At 41.5% G+C, this 23,099-nt stretch overlaps 1 protein-coding gene across 3 annotated transcripts in view; it reads right to left on the bottom strand.

Moving 5' to 3' along the window:
* The window catches only part of CCDC181 (coiled-coil domain containing 181), a 35,047-nt gene that overhangs the window by 3,212 nt on the left and 8,736 nt on the right, over positions 1-23,099 (bottom strand). For 2 of the 3 annotated variants that reach the window (XM_045983183.1, XM_045983182.1), the window contains exons 3-4: positions 22,087-23,034; positions 10,123-10,269 (exon numbers count right to left, since the gene is read on the bottom strand). In XM_045983183.1, the coding sequence (XP_045839139.1) occupies positions 10,123-10,269; positions 22,087-23,034 (1,095 nt within the window). The remainder of the gene's footprint in view (positions 1-10,122; positions 10,270-22,086; positions 23,035-23,099) is intronic. The other variant, XM_045983184.1, reaches the window with a different exon arrangement.

Below are 23,099 nucleotides of genomic sequence, written 5' to 3'. Positions count from 1 at the left end.
AAACTATAACTACTCTTATGGAAGGTGCCCATAAGCATTTACAGCCATAAAAACTTACTCATAACAGCCATGATGATTTTGTCATAAGTGGAAGCTAGTCGGAGTAGCTTATTTTATGGTTCCTCGAAAGTCATGATGGATACTATCTTCAGGGAATTTTCAAAAGTTGAAAGAGCTCTTATTTGGGAGAATAAAGAGAGCAAAGGGACAGATTTGGGGCTAGGGGAAAGCATGCCTCATTAATTGGATGCCTGGCCAAAACAGAAAGGAAAGGATGCATTCATTTAATACCTTTCCCAAACAGAAACTCAATGATAGGAAGGACCATTTCCTATATCTTGCATTTTCCTTTTTTTTTTTTTTTAAGATTTTATTTATTTGAGAAAGAGAGACAGAGATAGCAAGCGAGAGAGAGAGAGAGAGCATGACGGGGAAGGAACAGGAGAAGCAGGCTCCCAGTGGGGTTCTATCCCAGAACCCTGGGATCATAACCTGAGCCGAAGGCATATGCTTAACTGACTGAGCCACCCAGGTATCCCTGTACTTTGCTTTATCTATTACATTGCCAAGTATGTTCCAGTTTAATTTATATAATTTACGTAACCTTACGATCTTTGATGTACAATGCTGAAGCCTGTGAAGATAACCCACGGATGACCTAAAGGACCATTGCTGAATACCTAGAAGTCTGGGAATGGCTGGAGATGACCAAAAAGTGTTCATTCTGGAATTACAGATTGAAAGAGACAAGGATTCAGGGGTGAACAGGGTCACCTGGTATCTGTTTCTTTACTGATTCAGCAGATATTTACATTTACAGAGTATCTACTACAGAGTATCTATAGGCATGTAGATTGCATCAGTGGGGAAAAAAAACAAGTTTCTCTCTCTCATATATTCTGTGATTGCACTGTCCAGTAGAGTGACCAACAGAGTGACCACTAGCCACATGTAGCTATTTAAACAAAGTTAAAAATTCAGTACCTCAGTCACATTAGCTACATTTCATGTGCTTAAGAGCCACACTGTGACTAGCGACTACTTCATTGGACAGTGCAGATATAGGGCATCTCATCTCCATCATCCCAGAAAGTTGTACTGGGCAGTGTTATTCTAGATGAGGAGGAAGGTGGTAGGCAGACAGAAAGTGAGGGAGAATACGTTATTGGATATCTGGAGATAGAGTATTTCAAAGCAGTGGTCACAGTAATACACAAAGAAGGAGTTCTTAACTGGCTATCATCCCAGGACTCAGCACAGAAGGAATAGACCAAAAAAAAAACAAAACAAAACAAAACAAAACAAAACAAAAAAACCCATCTCCCATTCTTTCCCTGGAAGAGGCCCATATGCATACTTGAAAAACTGCTGCTTGAGGGTCAGGCCTCTAATTTAGAGTGCATCTAAAGGCTTCATCTTCCCTAAGGATCAAGAAAGCTGTTGACCCCTCTGCTGCTGTCTCCCTGTCACCTGCTCCAAGTAGCCAGTATCTCCCATGAAGGACATTTACAAACATCTGTTGCACCCAAACTTCTATGGCTGCACCTAAGGAACAAGTTCCTAGGTCACCTGGTTCTGATAGCCACTGGAACTTCCATTCATGAGTCCCACAAGATGGTAGCAATTAAATAAGGAGATCTTAATGGGCACAGGAATACCCCCCTGCCGATATACATCTGGACCCAGTGCAAAGAGAACATGAAAAAAAACACCCATCTCCCAGTTTCTTGTTGGAAGGGGCTTAACCACATCCCTTCCCAGCTGTGCCAGAGGGTCTGGCTTCCATATAGCCTGCAAAATTACACTACCTCGCAAAGATGTCCAGCAGAATTGAGGAGAAATAAGAGCTTTTCAGTTGAACAAAAGCCAAAGGTATTTATCACCACTCAACTGGCCTTATGAGAAATGTTGTAATGAAAGAAAAGGATGCTAAATTAGTAGCAAAAACTATACGAAAGTATAAAACTCACTGGCAAAAATAAATACAGAGTTAATATCAGTACACTCCAGATCACGCCTAACTCTGGCATGAAGGTTACAACTACAACAGACTGTTATCAGTACAAGCTGTTTCTGAACGTCTCATTGCAATCAGAAAGCAAACACTCGTAGATACACCAAAGGTAAAGAGTGAGAATCAAAGCGTTACTACAGAAAACCATCACAAAGGGGAAGGATGAGAGTGGAACAAGGGGACAAAGTAACTACAAAACAACAAGACAACATTTAACAAAGTATTTCCACACCGATCAATGACTACTGTAATGCAAACGGCCTACAGCTGAATGAATAGAAAAGCAAGTCCCAATTACATGCTGCCCAAAGAGACTAAATTCCGCTCTGGGACACACAAAAACTGAAACCAAAGAGGTGGAAAAAGATATTCCATGTAAATAGAAGCTAAAAAAGAACAGGGTTAACTATGCTTATATCAGATAAAATAAACTTAAACTAAGCCAAAACAGAAACTTGTATGGTATTGCCATAAAAAACAGATGCACAGATTAATGGAACGAACAGAAGAGAGAGCTCAGAAACAACCTCATGTGTACATGGCAAACTAATTTTTAACAAAGTTACCAAAAAAAAAGGGGGGGGGGGAAGGATAGTCTCTTCAATTAATGGATTTGGGAAAACTGGATCACAACATGCAAAAGAATGAAAATGGACCTCTACCATACACTCTACAAAAAGTAAACAACTCAAAACAGATTAAGGACTTGAGTGTAACCTGAAGGACTCCTAAAAGGAAACATTACAATAAGCTCCTTGATATTGTTCTTAGAAATAATTTTTTTGGATTTGACAGCAAAGGCAATATAAACAAAAATAAGTAAAAGACAAACGAAAGGTTCTGCTTAGCAAAGGAAACTTTCAAAAAGATGAAAAGACAATCTGTGGAATGGGAGAAAATAAGTGTAAACCACATATCCAATAAGGCAACATGAAAAGATCATCAGTATCATTAATTATCAAGGAAATGCAAATCAAAAGACCATAAACTACTGTTAAGATAGGTATTATCAAAAAAGAGAGAAGAAGGAAAGAAGGCAGGCAGGCAGGGAGGGAGGAGAGAGGGAAGAAAAGGAGGAGGGAAGGAAAGAAGAGTAGAGGGAAGGAAGGAAGGGCGGAGGGAGAGGGCAAGAAAGGGAAGGAGGGAAGGAAGATGAACTCCTAGAAAGAGTAAGAGTAGTGGTTACCTGGGCTTGAGGGGTGGAAGAAAGAGGGAGAGGGTGGGAAAAGGGTACAAACTTGCTGTTTTAAGATGAAAAATGTCTGAGGATCTAATGTTTAACATGGTGACTATAGATGATAACACTGTATTATATAAGTGAAATTTGCCAAGAGAGTAAACTTAATCTTTCTATCAAAAGAAAAAAAGGAGTAAATATGTGAGGTGATGGACATGTTAAGGGGAGAATCCTTTCAGTATGTATATGTGTATCAAATTACCATGTTGAACACTTCAAATATCTTACAATTTTTCAATTACACCTCAATAAAGCTAAAAAAAGAAAAAGACTTAGATCACACATACAAAAATGTAAACTTAAACAAAACATCCTAAATTCTATGAATGGGCTTAATAGTAAACAGGATGCAGCAGAAAAAAGTATCAATGCCAAAGGCAGATCAACAGAAATTATGCAAACTGAACAAAGAAAAATAATTTTTACCTTTTAATTTTAACAAAACCTTAGTAAAATGTGAAATAATAGCAAGTCTTCTAATATATGTGAAATTGGGCTTCCATAATAAAAAGAGCAAGAAAATGGAGGGGGGGAAAAAAAGGGAAATTGTAAAAATAATGGCAAAAATTTCTCAAATTTGGTACAAACATCAACCTACAGATCTGAGCAGCTCAGGAAAGCCCAAGTTAGGCAAATTCAAAGAAAAGCATATGATATATTATTCATATAACAAACCATTGAAATCCAAAGCCAGAAAAAGTTTATAGCAGCCACAGAAAAAAAGGACATTACGTACAAGAAAGCAATGATAAGAATTACAGCTGACTTTCTAACCAGAAACAATGGGTGTTAGAAAAATCACTGACACTAAAACACTATCTTTAAACTGCTGAAAGAAAAAAAACTGTCAGCCCCAAATTCCATATCCACTAAAAATAAATCCTTCAAAAAATATACCTCTGGGGGCACCTGGGTGGCTCAGGGGGTTAAAGCCTCTGCCTTTAGCTCAGGTCATGATCCCAGGGCCCTGGGATCAAGCCCCCCCTTCCATCCCCTTCGGGCTCTCTGCTCAGCGGGGAGCCTGCTTCCCCCTCTCTCTGCCTGTCTCTCTGCTTACTTGTGATCTCTGTCAAATAAATGAATAAAATCTTTTAAAAAATATATATTTCTGATACATTCGGGGATAAATATTATAATCCCTAAAGCAATGATTTAAAAAATAATTCAATGAGGCATAGCTAATAGCTTATGGAAAGCCTTTACATAAGAAGATAAAAGGGAATATTTTTTAAATACTTGATTACTCCATAAGAAGGCAGAAAAAGTTGAGTAATGGAGCTAAAAAGAAATGGAACAAATATAAAACAAATATCAAGTGGTAAACTTAAAACCTACCACATCAATAATCACGATTAAATACAAATTCTGGACTGGGAAGATACAGCTACATGCTGTTTGCACAGGTAAGTCCTTAGAGATGGATAAACAAGCTCTAAAATGGATACGACGATGCGGAGGTCAAGTGTAAGAAAGCTGGAACGGCTTGAATAACATCAAACAAAGTGGACTTCAGGATAAGAGGGACGTTTCATAACGTGAACACGTCATTCACCCGTGAGACACAGTCCTGAATGTACATGCATCATACTTTAGAACAGATGGAGCCAAACCAAAACGAAAACAGGCCCATACATGGTGACAGAAGGTCTAACCCCAATTTCCCAGTGATTCGCAGACCATCCGGGGAAACCCGTAAAGGCACAAACCGTTAGCCGCACTATCAAGCGGCTCTCCCGCACCGCCATTACCACTACGTGCAGTGCAGAACACCAGGCGTGCGGCACTGTGCACGCAGCGGTCACCCGGACAAACACGTGTGCTTACGTCGGTCTCCACACGGAGCGTGCGCGTGCGCACACACACTGGATCTACCTCAGCCACCCGGAGAGGCAGAGCTCACAGCGAAGAGGAAGGCACTTCTGTCCCCTCAAATGGCAGTAAAACTTCAGTCACCTAAAAGGTTGTTGTACCCCGCGTAAGATGGGTCGTTCCGGAATGTACATCCTGAAGACACGCGCTGGAAACCGACACTCGCAGGACCAGAGGCACCACGTGCCGCAGAATACCCGGCGCAGCCCGGGATCCCCCCGCGCCAAGCAGCCCAGTGCACCGACTGCGCAGTCGCACTGTTGCTGAGCTTCGGCGGTGGACAAAATCCACACAAGTTCCTCGAACACTAGTTCTTACGTGACTTCTCGTGAAGGATAACTTTTGAGACAGACTCCAAAGAAAGCAAAAGGAGGAAATAAAGATTCCAAAGGGGCGTCCAGCACCATCTCGCCACCTTCTGACTGACTGTGTGGGGACAGACTCCGTCGGGGGCGGTCCGCGTCTTCACGCGCTCCCAGTGTTCGCTCTAGGCTCCAAGCCGAAGACGACACCGCACCGCACCGCGGCGCACGTGTGGAACCTCCGCGGCGCTCCCGGCCGAGCTGCTCGCGTCACCGGGACACGCGCTCTGCGGACGCGACAGCACCGCGGCCCGCTCCCCCCTCGCAAGCCCGCACCCACCCCCCAAGCCCTGCCGACTCACTCCTTGTCATTCCCCTTCAAGGACACAAAACCTCCCGCACACCCCTCCTCCCAGGCTCTCTGGCTTGGGCCGCCTCTTACCCAAACCCTGGCTCTCCCGCGCGCCGCGGCCGTCCCCGCCCGAACCCGCTCTGCGCTTCCCGCCGCACCGCGGACGCGCACGCGCAGCAGCAGAGCCCGGCGCCGCCTCCACCCCCACACGCCCCGGCGCCGCTCCAGCCTGGCGCAGTCGACACCCGGACAACCTGGCCCCGCGACCGCAGCGACCTGTCGCCTCCATCCTCGTCCCAAGCAATAGAGCTACACGGAGAAGCTCGCGGATCCGTAGACCCTCGTCGTCTGGGACGCTCTGCACCGCCCCCGCCACATCCCACAAAGCGCGTGTCTTCCCCGCCCTAAGCCCCGCGTTCTCCACACGCAGCGGCCAACATCTCTCCAGTCAGTGCTCCACGTCTTCCCCCCGGCGTCCCGCAGGCGCCTCAGTCTGCGCCTGAAGACTGACCGGGCCGTCGCCGCGCGCCGCCACCAACCGCGAAGCCGCTGGCGGGAGAACCTGTGTGTCCTCCTCGGCCCCGCACGCCTCAATCTCGGCGGGACCCTCCATCCGCACTGCAAGACGCGCCCGAAACCGCTCCCGTCCCCGCCTCCGTCTCCGCTCCTGTCGCAGACCCAGCCAGGTCACCTCACGCACGACCCCGTCCGCCTTCCGGCCGCTCCCCCGCGCCCCCTCGCCGCCGGCCACCGGCTCCGCGCCGCAGCGTCACTGCGGGTCGGGACCACCGCGGCGGCTTCCCGCGGGAGCTCCCGGGTCCCGCGCGCCCCACGGCGGTGTCGCGGCGCCGCCCCCGCCCTCGGACACCCCCGGGCCCCCCCGTCTGGGTCTCGGGCGTCCTCACGGCTTCTCCCGACCTGAAACGAGCTCAGTCCTGCCCACGCTTCCCTCCGTTCGCCAGCTGAGAACAAGCTTCGCTGCATGGCCCGGGCGCCCCGGTGTCCCCACGGCGAGCTGTCACGGCTGCTTTCGGCTCGGCGCGCCCGTCCCCGCCGCAACCCGAAGTTCGGTCCGCGGTTCCCTCAGCCCGCACCGGCCGAGCCCGCGCACCTGCCGCGACGCCCCGGACGGCCCCTTAAACCCGCGCTTCCTCGGTTCTAACGACCTGTTTCCCCCGGACGCGGCGCCGGCGCAGTCACGTGGGAACCTTCTCTCCAGAGCCGCCGCCGGGTTCGCTCAGAAAATTCAACAGTTCCGCTGCCCTAAACAACTAAGAGCAACAGTAACCATTCTGACACCTATTTGTAACATCCTCACCAGCTTTCAGCGGAATTACATTAAATACACATTTAGAGGAACTCAGGTCTTTAGAGTATTTAGTCAATCCATGCAGGAGTATCGTATTTGTTTCCATTTGCCAAAGAACGCCTGTATTTGCAACAGTTGTCCCGCCCACCCAGAAATACCGATTTGTTTCCATTTGCCAAAGTCATCCTTTTTGTCCTGCGCAAAGCGGTACTGTACTCTCCAGAGATCAGACATATTCTTGTTCAGCTCGAAGTATTTTATATATTCCTGTATTCCTTCTTTTATATTTCTCTACGAGGTTTTTGCTTTAGGAAGACTATAAATTTCTTACGTTTATAACGTAAATATCCAGTTTGTGAAGACTTATACCTCGCTTCCTTTTCACCGTAGTAAACTGGCTAGAACTCTCAGAACAAAGCTATTTCACATAGAGTGGAGACTTGCTTGTTTCTAACTTCAGTAGGTTTACCTACTAAAATACCTACAGTATTTCCGAAGATACTACTTATACTGTTTTTCAATATTTTATTAGGAATTTTGAAAATGAATTGTACTAAAAAGAAATACTTTTCTCTTTTAAGATAACCATATATTCTCTTTTTATCTACCAATTGATGTGATGGATGATGTAATGTATTAATGGGTTTATTACTTATCCATAATTTCCTTCCTAAAATATGCCCTACTTGGTTACAGTACACTGTTACCTGACAACAGGTGCACTCGAATTTCTCAACGCTTTCTCTTTTAGTTTATGGCTTTTGTGTCTTGCCTCAAAAGGTATCGCCCATCCCAAGATTTTAAAAACTAAAAACTTCTATAAATGGCATCGTAGGCAACATAAAAAATATATTGTCAGTGTAGGAAGATGTATTTATGACATATAACAAAGGATTATAATCTCTAATATACTACACAAGAAGAAAAAACCAAGAAAAAAGAAAAGACTACAACAGGAAATTCACAGAATATACACATGTCCACACGTACTCATGTGTATTACTAATCTGAAGAAAAATTAAGATAAATCATGTACAGTGTTAGTCGGGATGTGGTAAATATCCACTCTTACTGTTGAAGGGACTGGAAATTGACACATCTTTTGGGAGGTTAATTTTTGCACATTTAACCAAAAATTTCACTCTGAACGTCCAGCAAGTCATAAACTCCACTCTTAAGAAACTCTCCTGCAGACTGAACATGTTCACTACAGCACTGTTAATGAGCAGAACAATACCGGAACCAAGCTAAATATCCACAGTTGAGGATTTAATAAATTAACGTATCTCTGAACAGAATACTATGCAGCTATTTGGGTCTTTTTTTAAAAAAGATTTTATTACTTTATGTATTGATTGAGAGCAAGCGAGCATGTAAGGGTGGGGAGCAGAGGGAGAGGGAGAGAGAGACTCTCAAGCAAACTCCCCACTAAGAGAGGAGGGTGATGTGAGGCTCAGTCTCGCAACCCTGAGATCATGACCCTGAGCCCATGTTCAAAATCAAGAGTCGGACACTTAACTGACAGAGCCACCCAGGCACCTCATACTTTGCAGCTAGTTGAAAAGAAATATCTAAACGTAATGATGTAGAAATAGATCTATGATGAATTAAGTGGGGTTTTTTCCCCACTTAAAAAAAAAACACAGGGGGGCGCCTGGGTGGCTCAGTGGGTTAAAGCCTCTGCCTTTGGCTCAGGTCATGATCCCAGGGTCCTGGGATTGAGTCCCTCATTGGGCTCCTTGCTCAGCAGGGAGCCTGCCTCTCTCTCCACCTCTGCCTGCCTCTCTGCCTGCTTGTGTGCTTTCTCATCTCTTTCTGACAAATCTTTTTTAAAAAAAAGCACATAATAGATTTTTGACATGTGAAATTATAAACATAAATAAGACTTAGAAGACTTGCACCACACTGCAAGAAGTGGTTATCACTGGGAGATGAGCCTGGATAGGGTATAGGATTATATTTTCAGTTTTTTCTTTATATGCTTTTTAGAAAAGATGGTAGGGATATGGATTATTTTTTTGTTTTCTCCTTGGTTTTCTGTTTCACAATTATAAAAATTAAATAATTTGGCATCTTTGCTAGCTTTTTTTTAAAGAGTTTATTTATTTGACAAAGAGACAGAGAGAGAGGGAACACAAGCAGCAGGAGAGGGAGAGAGAGCAGCAGACTCCCCGCTGAGCAGGGAGCCAGAGGGCTGGATCCCAGGACTCTGGGATCATGACCTGAGCTAAAGGCAGATGGCTTAGCGACTGAGCCACCCGGGCACCCCTCTTTGTTAGCTTTCATGTAAGATTTGCATATATCTATTCATTTTAAAAAGAATTTTTTTTCGTATAGCTGACACAGTGTTGCATTAGTTTCAGGTGTGTAACAGTGATCCACCATCTCTGAGCTCGCCACGAGTGCAGCCACCATGTACCTCCGGACAACACTACTGTAATGCCACTGACTATATTCCCTGTGCTGTGCCTTTTATTCCCATGATTTAGTCATTCTGTGACAGGAAGCCGCACCTCCCACTCCCCTTCACTGATTTTCCCCAACCCTCTACTCTCCCACCCTTCTGGCAACCATCACTTTGTTCTCTGTATTTATAGATGTAATTTTCTTTTTTGTTTATTCATTTGTTTTTTCAGATTTTATGTATGACTGAAACCTTATGGTATCTGTCTTTTCTCCACCTGCCTATACGTCTGTTCTTAAGTAAGACCATTCTGTAGGGTTTGTGTGTGCATGTGTGTGTGCTATCTTTGTCTTATTTTGAGTATCAAAGTTATGCTATCCTGAAAAACATATTGATAGTTTTCCATTTTCTGTGCTGTAAAAGTGTGAATAAAATAGTAATCATTTGACTTTCACGAGACTTCTTACAATTTAATTGTAAAGTGATCTCTATGGTACATCTTTTGCAAGAGTTGTTCTTGGACCACTTTTTCTACTTTTTCTATCGGTTCCTATTCTGATATTCACATTCCCTTCTGTAAATAAATGCAGCTTTCATATCTGTATACTTATTTTCCATAGAGAAGTTTCACTTACTCTACTATTCATGTTTTCGATTTGCTTTGCTCGCTGAATTCTCCTCATTTCTAGGACCTGCTCTCTTTTCTTTTGCAACCATGCTTTAAATACCATGTCATTCTCTTTTTTCTTTTCTTTCTCTTCTTCTATTTTTCGTTGTTCTTCCTGGTGGAAAGAATATCAAAAGACATTCATGAAAGGTGAATAAAATTGTATATGAGTTATCAGAATAAAGAGATATATTTTGAGATCTGAAATTAGCATTCTCTGCTCTTAAAACTTTCCATCTAAAAATTGGGCTCCTCTAAAAAAAAATAGGGGGACTCTAATTTGCTTAGGAATAAAATGAAGATGCACCAGATAAGTTAAACTGTAGGGGTAAATTCTACAACTACATAGAGGTACAATACATGCATGCTGTTGAGGAACTCCCTGAATCTCACCTTCACTTCCTAATTTACTTTTGGAATTAAACCCCTTAAATTGCAGTCATGCAAAAGGGGAAAAAAAAAAGCCACCACACTCTAGAAGCACCATATGCTTCCATAAATGTTTGAAACATTTTTTTGTTATTGTTAAATTTGTTAATTGTGATAAATGGCATTGTGGTTACGAAAGAAAATGCTACAATCATTTAGAAATATATATAAAAATGTATAACTGAGCAAAGATGTGCTGCCTAGGGTTTACTTTAAAAATACATCAGCCAAGAAGCAGAGGGGATGGAGCATATACACCAAAATTTCAGTGACTTTTAAATCTGGGTGATGGGGACATAGGGATTAACTATACCTTTATATGTGTTTGAATTTTTTAATTATAATGTTTTAAGGTATTTTTCAACTAGTGTATATTTATAAAATAACTTTTTTGCTATCAGAAAAATATTTAGATAGTTAACTACAGAACAAAATGAATTTTTATATGAATTATTCAACTAATGTTATAAAAGGGAGTTTCTTGAACAGAGGTACTTAAATCAGTTGTACAGAGCTATAAAACAGTTACTAGAAGCAAAGCAGCATGCCATAGTGGAGCTCGTACTAAGTTACAAGTGAGGAGATCTGAGATACAATCATACCACCATCATACTATGTCAACTTGGGCAAACCACCTACACCTCAGAATTCTCATCTACGAAATGGAGTGATATTAATGAGCTCTGTTAAGTACCTTTCAATACCAAAATTTTATCACTTAAATAACTGAATTATACATAAATCCAATTATCTTCAAATGATGGAATTCAGAGTTTTCCTTACATTTTTAACAATATAGCAAGTCTTTCTAATTCCTTCTAATTGAAAATGTAAGAAAGAATAGAAAAATTCTACCCAATTAACAGCATAGAATGTCTTTTAAAATACCTATATACTCTGGTGATCATCTCCTTTTTTAAAAAATGTATATACATATATGAATAAAAATGAGGATTTCTATTTTAAAAACCTATATACTATTTCCTAAGCCCTAAAAAAGTATATAAAATGTGAATTTATCAAAGTTAAATTTTACATTTATTTGTAAATTTCTTTTGATAAAAAGGACCTTGGATACTGTGAAAAGTGAAATAAAATCAATTCACTTACGTCAAGGTATTTTAAAACGGAGCCAGTGGCCGTTAGGATATGGGCCCTCACTGGGTGTAATCGCCGACTTTTGAGCAAAGCCAAACTACCAACATAACAAGGATTCTACCAGTACCTACAATGTGCTACAGTAACAGACTGTTTCTTAGTATCACTAAGCCTTAGCAACCAATTATGTGTAGCCAAGATTAGTTTTCTGCTGTCAACACCAAACAAAATTCTTTGTAAATAATGTATACAAGCATTCCTTTTTGCCTTTAAAACTCTTAACTTTTTGTTCCCTAGTGGATACAATTTGAGTCAGTGTGCTCCCCAGGATGCACCAAATCATTGCTCCCCAAATGGCATTTCTGAGAACTCAAATAAATGCATTTGCTTTATTTCAGTTCAACCTCTTTTCTCATTGACAATACTTTGTATAAATATAGACAGTATGGTATGATGATTATACTTCTGAGAAACATTAAATGTATCACACAGAATTATCAGCCAAAGTGTAGACAATGCAGTTGCCAACAGGAACAATGAAATGATGCACCTAGAATACGTAGAGAATAGCAGCCCAACCCAGCAAATATTTTGTTGGGCATAAACAATGAAAGCCTTCCCCTGAAACCAACTAAGAAATATTTAAAAGCCTTAGCATTTACACAGTCTTGAGCGAGTATATAAATAATAATAATCATGCCTTGAACAAGTACATAAGCAAAGGGAAATTCAGTTCTGAGGATCCTGACAGGAGAAAAAGCATCCCAGCACCAAGAGTAAGAGTACACCCAGCAGAGAGGATCAAAAAATTACATACAGCCTCTCAAATAACATTTATAGAAATATGCAGATACACTCATACATGTATGTGGGTATACAGCAACCTTATATAGTTCAGTCGTTCTCAAATATTAGTTTGAATTATCACAAGTTCTGCATTAGCAGACCCCTTGAAGTATTGTTATATGCCTCAAGCAAGTAAACTGAACCTGCCTGTTACAGTTCAAATAGTAGTGACCAAGTAAGTTAACTTTCAGGGTACATTTTTCCAATTCCTGCCTGAGTGTTCTGTAGCCTACATACTCCTACTAACTTTGTTTTTCACCTTTTTCTGGTAATATGGATTCCTTATTTACATGCCAGATATTTCCCTGACAATCCCTACATAATTCCTACACCATTTCTTAATAGATGCCAAGAAAACAGATTTTGACTCCAACTTTCCTATAAACAGGTTGAGTGATTTTGGTGAATTTAATTAAACTTCTAAACATAGTTGTCTTATCTGTAAAAGGATCTTTAAGGATTCTTCTAATTGTAAAATTCTATTTACCTGTGATTCTACTAAGGTTTGGCATTTACAATCATTTTGTGGTTCAGCTTAATATCATTAGGTATCCAGTAAAACGGAGAATTGGGGCACTGATTTAAGTAATTTAGAGAAAATTTACTAACATATTTAGTACCTGGAATTTTCATTAATAAAATAGAATTTAGAGCTACCAAAAAAGATTCAAAATGAAGTATGCATTGCTAAGAAAGTCACTCAAAATAGAATTGAAAGGACACTGAAGTAGGACAGTGCAGCCTCCTGGTTCAATGCTCAGAACAAAGGGAACTTTTGATTCTTGTCAATTGCATCCCAAACTCGTTCCTTCTACTTTGGACTGAAATAGAGATAATATAACTATCTAGTGGCTAAACAGCCAACTGTGTATTAAATTGCCACTTTACACTATCTTTCAGAACAAGTTTTCGTGACATTCGGTCTTTATAAGCCTGCACTCCCTGCTGACAAGTCAAAGCACTTTTCATTTTGGTTGACTCTGTGTTTCCCGGGTTGCGATCCCCAACACGCAATAAATGCTCTCTTTGTCTCACAGCCTCTTCTTGACCAACATTACTTGGCATAGTTGGTAGGATCCAAAGTGCCTGAACTCTGTCTCTGGTGTTGCCACAGATTTGAGGAAGGTACAAAGAGTCCCCTGCAGTCTGACGTAGCCCTGGTGGCTTCAACTCACAATTACAAATCCTCTTAGTCCTGAACGCGCACCGTGGTCAAGGCTCAGGCCTTTACTTGGGTTCCTCCATTGCTGGCTTCCATCCTCACTTATTTTTGCCGGGAGGATCTATCTTCACTCATTCCGACTGAAATATTTGGGTTTCAGGTTCTTGGTAAATACTCAATTATGGGAAATCCTCCTATGAAGGAGCTTCTAATAATTAGCCCCCTGCTGTAACCTTATGTTAAGGAATATGGCCCTTCTTGCTGTGAACTTTTGCCCCATTGGATCAAATTACCCAAAATGATTTAGAACTTCACTGGCCAAAATGGACACTTCAGATATCCTAAAATTAGTTTACTTGCACGCACAACTGGAAAAGGGTTACAAAGGCAATCAAATGGGATGTCTACTTCAGTTGGTACCTAGGAGTTTTTAAACATATTCAAGATTCTAAAAATCTCCTCTTTACAAAATGCCATTCCTCAATTAACTGAAGCAAACAAACAAGTTTACAAAGACCCATGCTCTGTCTCAGGCACCATTGTGTTCCCTTCCTCCTCCTCCTTCATCTCTGGGCTGTGCAGCGGCTATGCTGCACCAAGGTCCTGCCTTAGGAGCCATCTTCCCTTCCCTCTGCACCATCTTCATTTCCTCTGTACCCTCCTCCCCTTCCTCATTCCAGTCTTCTTGCCAGAATTCTGGGGACAGCTCTAAAACAATCTTCACAGCACACAAATAAAAATTCTCAGTAAAAAACTCTGGTCATCATAGCAGTTAAACTAGTCCATCCGCGGGAACACAATTTAGATTCAATGATTCTTTTGAGTTTTATACCTGAATCATGGCATGAATTTTAAGATGACGCTATGAGGTTTCTCTCTTTGTCCGTATGTCACATGCGTCTACATATGCCCGTTACAGTGATATACTTTCTCCCTCTGATGGCATTGCCAAGTTACTTTATAAAAGAGCTCCATTTAATTGGCTTTTTAAAGACAATAAGTGCTTACAAAAATGAAGTATTCCAAAAATTCCAAGAAATACAAAAAACACTAACCCAAACATGTTTCAGGTTCACATGATCTGAAACAGTCTCCATAAATAAATGCCAGTTCAGTAGAGAACAAACTGATGGCTAGTCGGGGGTGCGGACTGCACTTGTGAGAAGCACAGGATGGTGCATGAAAGTGTTGAATCAATGTATTGGACACCTGAAACTAATATTATATGGTAGGTTAACCAAATGGAATTCGAATAAAAGCCTTAGTAAGGGCGCCTGGGTGGTGCAGTCAGTTAAGCATTGGGCTCTTGGTATCAGCTCAGGTCATGATCTCCGGGTCTGGGATGGACCCCCACAGTGGGCTCTGCGCTCAGTGCGGGGTCTGCTTGAGGATTCTCTCTCTACCTCTCCCTCTGCCCCTCCCCCATTCTCTCTCTCTCTCAAATAAATCAATCTTAAAAAAAAAACAACAACCCAACTTTATAAAAAGGGGAACATGGGTGCTCAGTCAGTCGAGGGTCCAACCCGATTTTGGTTCAGGTCATGATCTCAGGGTCATGAGATTTCAAGCCCCAGAGTATGGAGCCTGCTCAAGATTCTCTCTCAAACTCCCTCTCCCTATACCCCTCCCTCTGCTCGTGGGGGTGGGGGGTGGCACGCAGCACGCACACGCATGCACTCTCTCCCTCTGAAAACAAAAAATTCAGTAAAAAAATTAAAAATAAAAATAAATAAATGCTAGTTTAAGCTTGCTGGTTTAATAAAAACAAGAATGTCTTCAGAGTTATCAGCATTAGACATAATGGAGATACACAATTTTTTTCTACCTAGGTTTACTTAATCGTAACTTTTCAGGCTATCTCTTTCAAAACCTGTCAATGGGGCGCCTGGGTGGCTCAGTGGGTTAAAGCCTCTGCCTTCAGCTCAGGTCAGGTCATGATCCCAGAGTCCTGGGATCGAGCCCCGCATCGGGCTCTCTGCTCAGCGGGGAGCCTGCTTCCTCTTGTCTCTGCCTGTCTCTCTTCCTACTTGTCTGTCAAATAAGTAAATAAAATCTTAAAAAAGAAAAAGACTACATTATTTAAAAAAAAACTGTCAATAAAAGAAATAATTTAAGATGATGATTAGCTATTTGATGTTCTAATCCAAGTATAATGGCTAAAAGAAAGTAATTTAAATAAATTTAAATGAGATTACGTTAAACTAGATTGAACAGATATTCACTGCCCATTTAGATCATTTCCAAATAATATAACATATTGAGATATTGATTGCTAAACCTAAGTTTATTTAGTTTTGGCTTTTAAATTTTTTACAGAGAGACCAAAATATGTAATATTGAGGCCTATTTAATAAACAAATTTTTGCCCCCAAAATTAAAATAACTATGAGGGGGGGAATATATTTCTAGAAATTATGAAATGATGAAACATATTTATAATTTTTCCAGTCCACAATTGTTTATTTCTTACGTTTTACTAGGAATTAAGAATTCTGAGGGTTGGAGCACCTGGGCGGCTCAGTCATTAAGTGTCTGCCTTCGGCTCAGGTCATGATCCCAAAATCCTGGGATCAAGCTCTGCAGCCAGCTCCCTGCTCAGTGGGAAGCCTGCTTCTCCCTCTCCCACTCCCCCTGCTTGTGTTCCCTCTCCCACTGTGTCTCTCTCTGTCAAATAAATAAATAAAATCTTAAAAAAAAAAGAATTCTAAGGGTTAAAAATTCTAATTAGTATTTATGAAAATAAAATTATTAAAATTCAACAAGGAAGAAAATGACTGAAAAGCAGGCAAGGAAAGTAGGGTGTCTGTTTTTAGTAAAAGAAGGTATGGGAAATGGAAATGCATTTTGTGGAGGGAAATGAAAGTGATTTTGTCCTAAAGCTAGTTATTTCAGAAAGAGAAAGAGCAGCAGACAAACTAAAATAGGCACAGAGGTTTATAGGAAAGAAATCTTGGAAAAGGAATTTTATGTGCGATCAAGCTGGCTAAGACTAAAATCAATTTATTTAAAGTTCCATTTCAAAATGAAAGAAATATGAGGGGCACCTGGGTGGCTCAGTGCGTTGAGGCCTCTGCCTTCGGCTCAGGTCGTGATCTCAGGGTCCTGGGATCGAGTCCCACATCGGGCTCTCTGCTCGGTGGGGAGCCTGCTTCCCCCTCTCTCTCTGCTTGCCTCTCTGCCTACTTGTGATCTCTGCCTGCCAAATAAATAAATAAAATCTTTTTTAAAAATGAAAGAAATATGAAAAGTACACTAGTTCAAAATTTTGGTTTTCTCTGTTAAAAGGACAAAATTTTCCCAAATTGTTGGCCTGTTCTTCATAACAGATTGTACAAAAATTTCTTTACTTCTAATGTAATCTGCCTAGGAAACATTCTGTTTTGTCTTTATCACATCTTTGATTACTTGGGAAAGCTGAGCCTTCTCTGAGAAGAATAGCTAAGGTTTTTGTAGCATGTGTGATCTTCTGTATTCGTCCTGAAGATTATTTTGGTTAAATGGATTATTAAATGTGGTTTTATAATTTTCTGTGATCCTATTGGGTTAAGTGTCCAAACCTTTTGACATTTTTAATAAACTCCCCAAAGTCAACTTCTAAAATGAGGTCTTTTTGATCTGGAAAATTCCATAGAACCTATTTAATAGGCTTACTTGATATGTTAAATCACATGGAAAGCATTGTGAAATAAGAAATAATACTATACTTTCTTCCTGTAACATCTGTATAGGTATGCATTTTCCAAAAATTGTGTGAAATCCACAGAAATCTGAGTATTTCCTGATAATAATGTGATCAATCACCATTTTAAAATGTATGTCACAAAAATAAGCAACTCCCATTGCAAACTCCACCGTCACACTCATCATACCCAGCATCCGTCTTCCAGTACATCAACCTTTTATGAAACCCTCTTGCTGTCTTCCCCGAACGTCACTATTGCTTATTATCATTCTCTAAACCCTGCTACTCTGTTACCCTCACCTTCTGACGACAGGGACATCTTCCCTTACCATCTAGGCTCTTCGATTTATGGCAGCTGGATTTTGTCCATCTGCTACCAACTCAAGAATGCAACTATGTTCTGTAATGGTTTGTATGTTTTCTCACCGAGCAGAAGTCTTTCGTAGTCATAGAGCTATGGCCCCAGCTCTATGGTACATATTATTGGAGAAACTAACTCTGAGGGAATACCCTCAGAACTTCACAATGACTGAGGGAGACATTTCACAAGACAAGTATCACGGGCCATTTGCCACAGCCAGTCAGTATTACAACACTTTCATTGCATATACCATCCCCAATACTCTGGCACTGTAGGACAAACACAAATGGAATAAAGATCCAATTGACAAAACTTACTAAATATTTCTTTAAAAAATTTTTTTTAGGATTTTATTTATTTATTTGAGAGAATGAGAGAAAGCATGAGAGGAGAAGGTCAGAGGGAGAAGCAGACTCCCCATGGAGCTGGGAGCCCGATGCGGGACTCAGTCCTGGGACTCCGGGATTATGACCCAAGCTGAAGGCAGTTGCTTAACCAACTGAGCCACCCAGATGCCCATAACTTACAAATCTGTCAATCTGCTTTGGTCTATAGCCCTTCCCTTGGTATTATTTAACCTAAGATCCACTCCATTTGGTAAACACTAATTGTCTCCCTTGGAAATCATTACCAGAACACCTCTGAGGATGACCAAGGAATGTGTGACCCCGCCCTACTGAAAGGAAATGTCCTAATCTATCGCAAAGACCTTATCAAGGTCCTTGGAAATAATACTAGCCTCACAGAGCAATCCTTCCCCAGCACACAGGAGATAAAGATCTTTAATATCATAATCTCGCACCTGGAGATTTGTTTCCTGGAAATGTCACCTTCACAAGGATGCCCTCCAGCCTGACTGGAAAGGGCCATATCAGGTATTCTTAACTAATCCCTGTGCTGTTAAATTTAAAGGCACTGACCTGTGGATTAACATTTCTCATTAAAAAACAAACAAAAAGGGGCGCCTGGGTGGCTTGGTGGGTTAAAGCCTCTGCCTTCGGCTCAGGTCATGATCTCAGGGTCCTGGGATTGAGCCCCGCATCGGGCTCTCCGCTCAGCGGGGAGCCTGCTTCCCTTCCTCTCTCTCTCTCTCTGCCTGCCTCTCTGCCTACTTGTGATCTCTGTCAAATAAATAAAATCTTTTAAAAAAACCAACCAACCAACAAACAAACAAAAAAAGGCATATTCACCTGACTGGACATCCCCACTGAAGATCTCAAACGAAAAATATCCAGACCCACTCAAAATCAACAATCTGGACAAGAAGCACTCGGCACCTGAAGTAGAGAGACAGCTTTCCTGAGTCATGACCGAGCTTGTATAAACTCACCAAAGACGCCTAATAATGCTTAATGTTCACAAAATACTTAGAATTCTTCTTGTAGTAGGCATTTTAGCACTCTTGTTAATCCTATTTGTACCCGGTGGTTTTGACTACTTGAGTCTGTTCGATTGTTTTCAAACCATTAAATACTTTCTGATTCTGCTTATTATTACCCAAATTAGAGGAACTAAATGGTAGACAAATGCTGAAATTCAAATAACCCAAGCCATAGCAAGTTTCATCTGGTAACCTTTCTGGCTGAATGTCTTTCTCAGCCCACTATGGAAGACCAGGAGACTCTTGGTCATCTCATTTATAATTTCACGCTCCTCCCTAATTTCACTATACACCAGATTGCCCCCTCTGATCTCACTTATCAAGTTAAAATAGTTTTGCCTCCCTGAAAAGGAAATCCCCTTTGCTTCACTTGAACCACCCAAAATGCCAGGGAAAAATATTTCTAATTGTCCAACAATTTATCAAGAGCTATAAGCCTCCTATATTTGACTCTTGCAGACATGCCAAAGCACAAATAAGCAGCGTTCTCCAATAGGCCTTTCTAGCCGCAACACCACGCTTGCAAAAGGTTCTTTCAATACCTGAAACACACCGTCTGTCTGCACAAATAAAACAGACCCCTGCTTTCTCCTACGATGCCCTCCTTACCAAAAAAATGAGTCCGTAAATAACCAGACTTAAGCAGAGACACTTTGCGCTCCTACAGGACACATTTTTTGTCTGCACTTACGGGGAGCGTCTTGGCATCCGAAGAATGGCAGGACAGTGCCTGCCTCCGGGATACCTACCTTCCCCTTTTCTGTCCTTAATTCGATTACTAAAGGAGACCACACAGGAACTAAGCATAGAACTAATAAAAGAAGTCTTTCCACTAAAAGAACTGAAAGAAAATGGCCAACCAGACCTATCCTAAACCCTTCTAAATATAAAGATGATAGCTGTGGACTATCTCAAGGCTGTGGTCTCCCATGAGCGATGACCTTAGGGAGGGGCCCAGTTTGGGAGGATCTTCAGTTGCCGGCTGGAGTGAGGACACGATCAGAAACCTTTCTTGGACCATCAGCAGGACTGCCAGGTCCACTCCCTGAGCCGTTAGAGACAAGGGAAGTCCTTGGATACTTTCGACCTCATGATGTCCCCAGTAAGAGCACAGCATTAGCTTATTTGCTTGAGACTTCTTGCTCTACATGGGTAAGAACTTCCCATCAGGTAGAACTGGAAACTGCTAAAATTTTTAAGCTTGCTGAATCTCTAATCCCATCCTCTAAAACCTCTGGTTAGATTTCAGACTCTCAGATATCTTTAGTTGGCTCCTGATAGAATGGGGACCATTTTAAGATCTGGGCTACAAATTATCTTACTTCTCATTGCTTTAATTTGTTCTATATTCATTATTATCACACTGTCAATGCTTTTCATGGCCAGTGTGCCAAAGCCTGTCAGAACTCAGAGGGTGTTCGTTCAAAGACTCAAAACCATTCATCAGGTCTACCTTTTAAGTGAAAAGAAAAGAGAACCTGAGTTCTAAACCTCATTTACTCAAATCTCCCCATTACTCAAATGCAGCTGTAAGACTTTCAGCTAGCACGCTTACCGAACATATTACGTATCAGCCACTGTGAGACTCTGGCCTCCAGGAGACATGATGGGGCCAAAGGGCAGGTTGCCAACCACTTGGACAATGAAAGGGGACCGCATGATCATAAAAATTTGTCACTGATGTTTTCTTACCAGAGAGATCTTGATGAGAAGGGGGAAATGTGAAAGAAGATTCAAAATAAATAAGCATTGCTAAGAGAGCCACTCCCAACAGAGTTGAAAGAACACTGAGAGGGGCGCCTGGGTGGCTCAGTCGGTTAAGCGTTTGCCTTTGGCTCAGGTCATGATCTCAGGGTCCTGGGATCGAGCCCCGAATCAGGCTTTCTGCCCCGTGGGGAGCCTGCTCCCCCCTCTCCCTCTGCCTGCCTCTCTGCCTAATTGTGATTTCTCTCTGTCAAATAAACAAATAAAATCTTAAAAAGAAAGAAAGAAAGAACGAACACTGAGGAAGTGAGGCCTATGCATGTCTCCTATTTCAGCTCTCATGTTTCAGTTCTCAGCCCACCATGAACTTTTGACTTTTGTCAGCTGCAACTTGTCCCTTGTAACTGCTCCCCAACACCATCACCACCTGGTGCTTCGGACTGAAATAATATAATACCTGTTAGCTACACAGCCATTGTGTATTCGCTAGTCAGCTTAAACTCTGCCACCACCAGTCCTAAGTCTTTAAAAACAAGTTGTATAACCTTGTGGGTTTTGCCTTTATAGGCCTGCACTCCCTCATCACTGTTCAGAGCACACTTCTGATTGAGGCGGACGCTGTGTCTCCTGGATTGCAATCCCTAAGAGCCCAGAGAATGCTGTGGTTACTTCACAGCCTCTTCTTGATCAACAGAACAAAACCATCATCATTATCATCTGGGATTCTATATGGCATTTTGGAAATACTTTTTTAAGGTTATTAGGCTCTATTCTTAATCTAAAACTAAACCCCTGAAATCAAGGAATTATAGGCATGGAAGATATACGAAAACACATACACACATAAATCAAAGAATTATAATCCAAATCCAAATTTGTTGCCTCCCAAATCCCAACAAATTTATGCCTTCATTTCTCCATCTGACATCTGATTTCCACCTTATCACACCAAGATTACTTTGAACAGTCACTTTTCTGAGCCTCATCTTTAAAATGAAAGGATCAGATGACGTCTTCCCTGAGATCCCTACCTCTAACACAAGTTATTCATTACAATGTTTCGTGATCCTTATAAGAAAGGACCAAGATAATCATGGCATTTATCCCATAAAGACACATTCTTAATATTTAACCACTTAATCTAACAACAGAAAAACAAAACAAGCAAGCAAATATATCCAATAGTTAGAGGAACCATTCTAATTCCTACAGCATTTCTAAAACATGAAAATACATTCTACTTTTAATAGGACCACCCTATGTCCTCACCTCTCTCTTTAGCTTTTCTCTCTTCAGTTCTAGCCGTTTTTGCAGTTCTTTCTGTCGAGGGGAAAGACAATATGTTGAGGTCACTGGAGATACATTTGCAGACTGGGTCCTGTGATTAGATTTCCCATTACCCTTACTTCGATCGGAGTTGACGGCAGAGCTCGGACGTGTCTTGGGGTTGGGTGGTGGCTGAGGAATGTAAGCCAGTGGCTCTTCTGCGGATGAGTGAGCAACAGCATGAATCCTTGCTATAGACTCTTCCTTCTTCGCCCCATTGACATTTGAGTTGGAAGATCTGGGGGACAACTGATGAGGTTCATTTTCTGTACTATGAGCATGAATGGGGGGCAAAAACCCCTGACTCTCAATGTCTTGTAAATTCAGAAGTTCAAACTTTCCATCTCTCTCTACTAGTATTTTCCTATCCTTGTTTTCTTCACAGTTTCCATCAGTTAGTGACAGCAGCACATTTTCTTGTCCAAATTCATTGGAAATACATAACTGTGACAGTTTTCCTGACACACTACTTTCATTTTCAAAATAATTTTTGTGAGTGTCAGTGTCTTCCAGTGGAGGAACTTCCAGATCAACTAATTTGTCTTTGAACTTGAGTTTTCGCTCCCTTTTATCATTCACAGGTTCTTGATTCTGTAGGATCTTGTTGGCTTGTATAATTTTCTCCATAATGTATTTCCTTACTTCCTCATCCTCTTCCTCTTCCAGGTCTCTCTGGCCTTCCACTCTGGATTCTTGGAAAGAGTTTTCACTATCTGAATCTGATATGGGATCCAAAGGTTGAATACTTGGTACAGAAATGAAGTCATTTCTTCTTGGTGAAAGCTCATCCTTCGAAGATTTGTCAGGATCAGAATGTTGTTTGGTGTGTTCTATTTCTGCTTCGTTGTCTTTTAACTCTTGGTTAATATTCTCTTCATTCCCACAAGCCATCTAAAAAAAATATGAAATTCTCCTGAGTAAAAATTGAGACTCTTTGTTCATGTATATGTAGCTAA

This window comes from Meles meles, chromosome 17 (assembly GCF_922984935.1).
Source record: "Meles meles chromosome 17, mMelMel3.1 paternal haplotype, whole genome shotgun sequence".
Taxonomy (NCBI): Eukaryota; Metazoa; Chordata; class Mammalia; order Carnivora; family Mustelidae; genus Meles; species Meles meles.
Note: the sequence above shows the minus strand (reverse complement) of the source record. Positions and strands in the feature narration are given on the sequence as shown.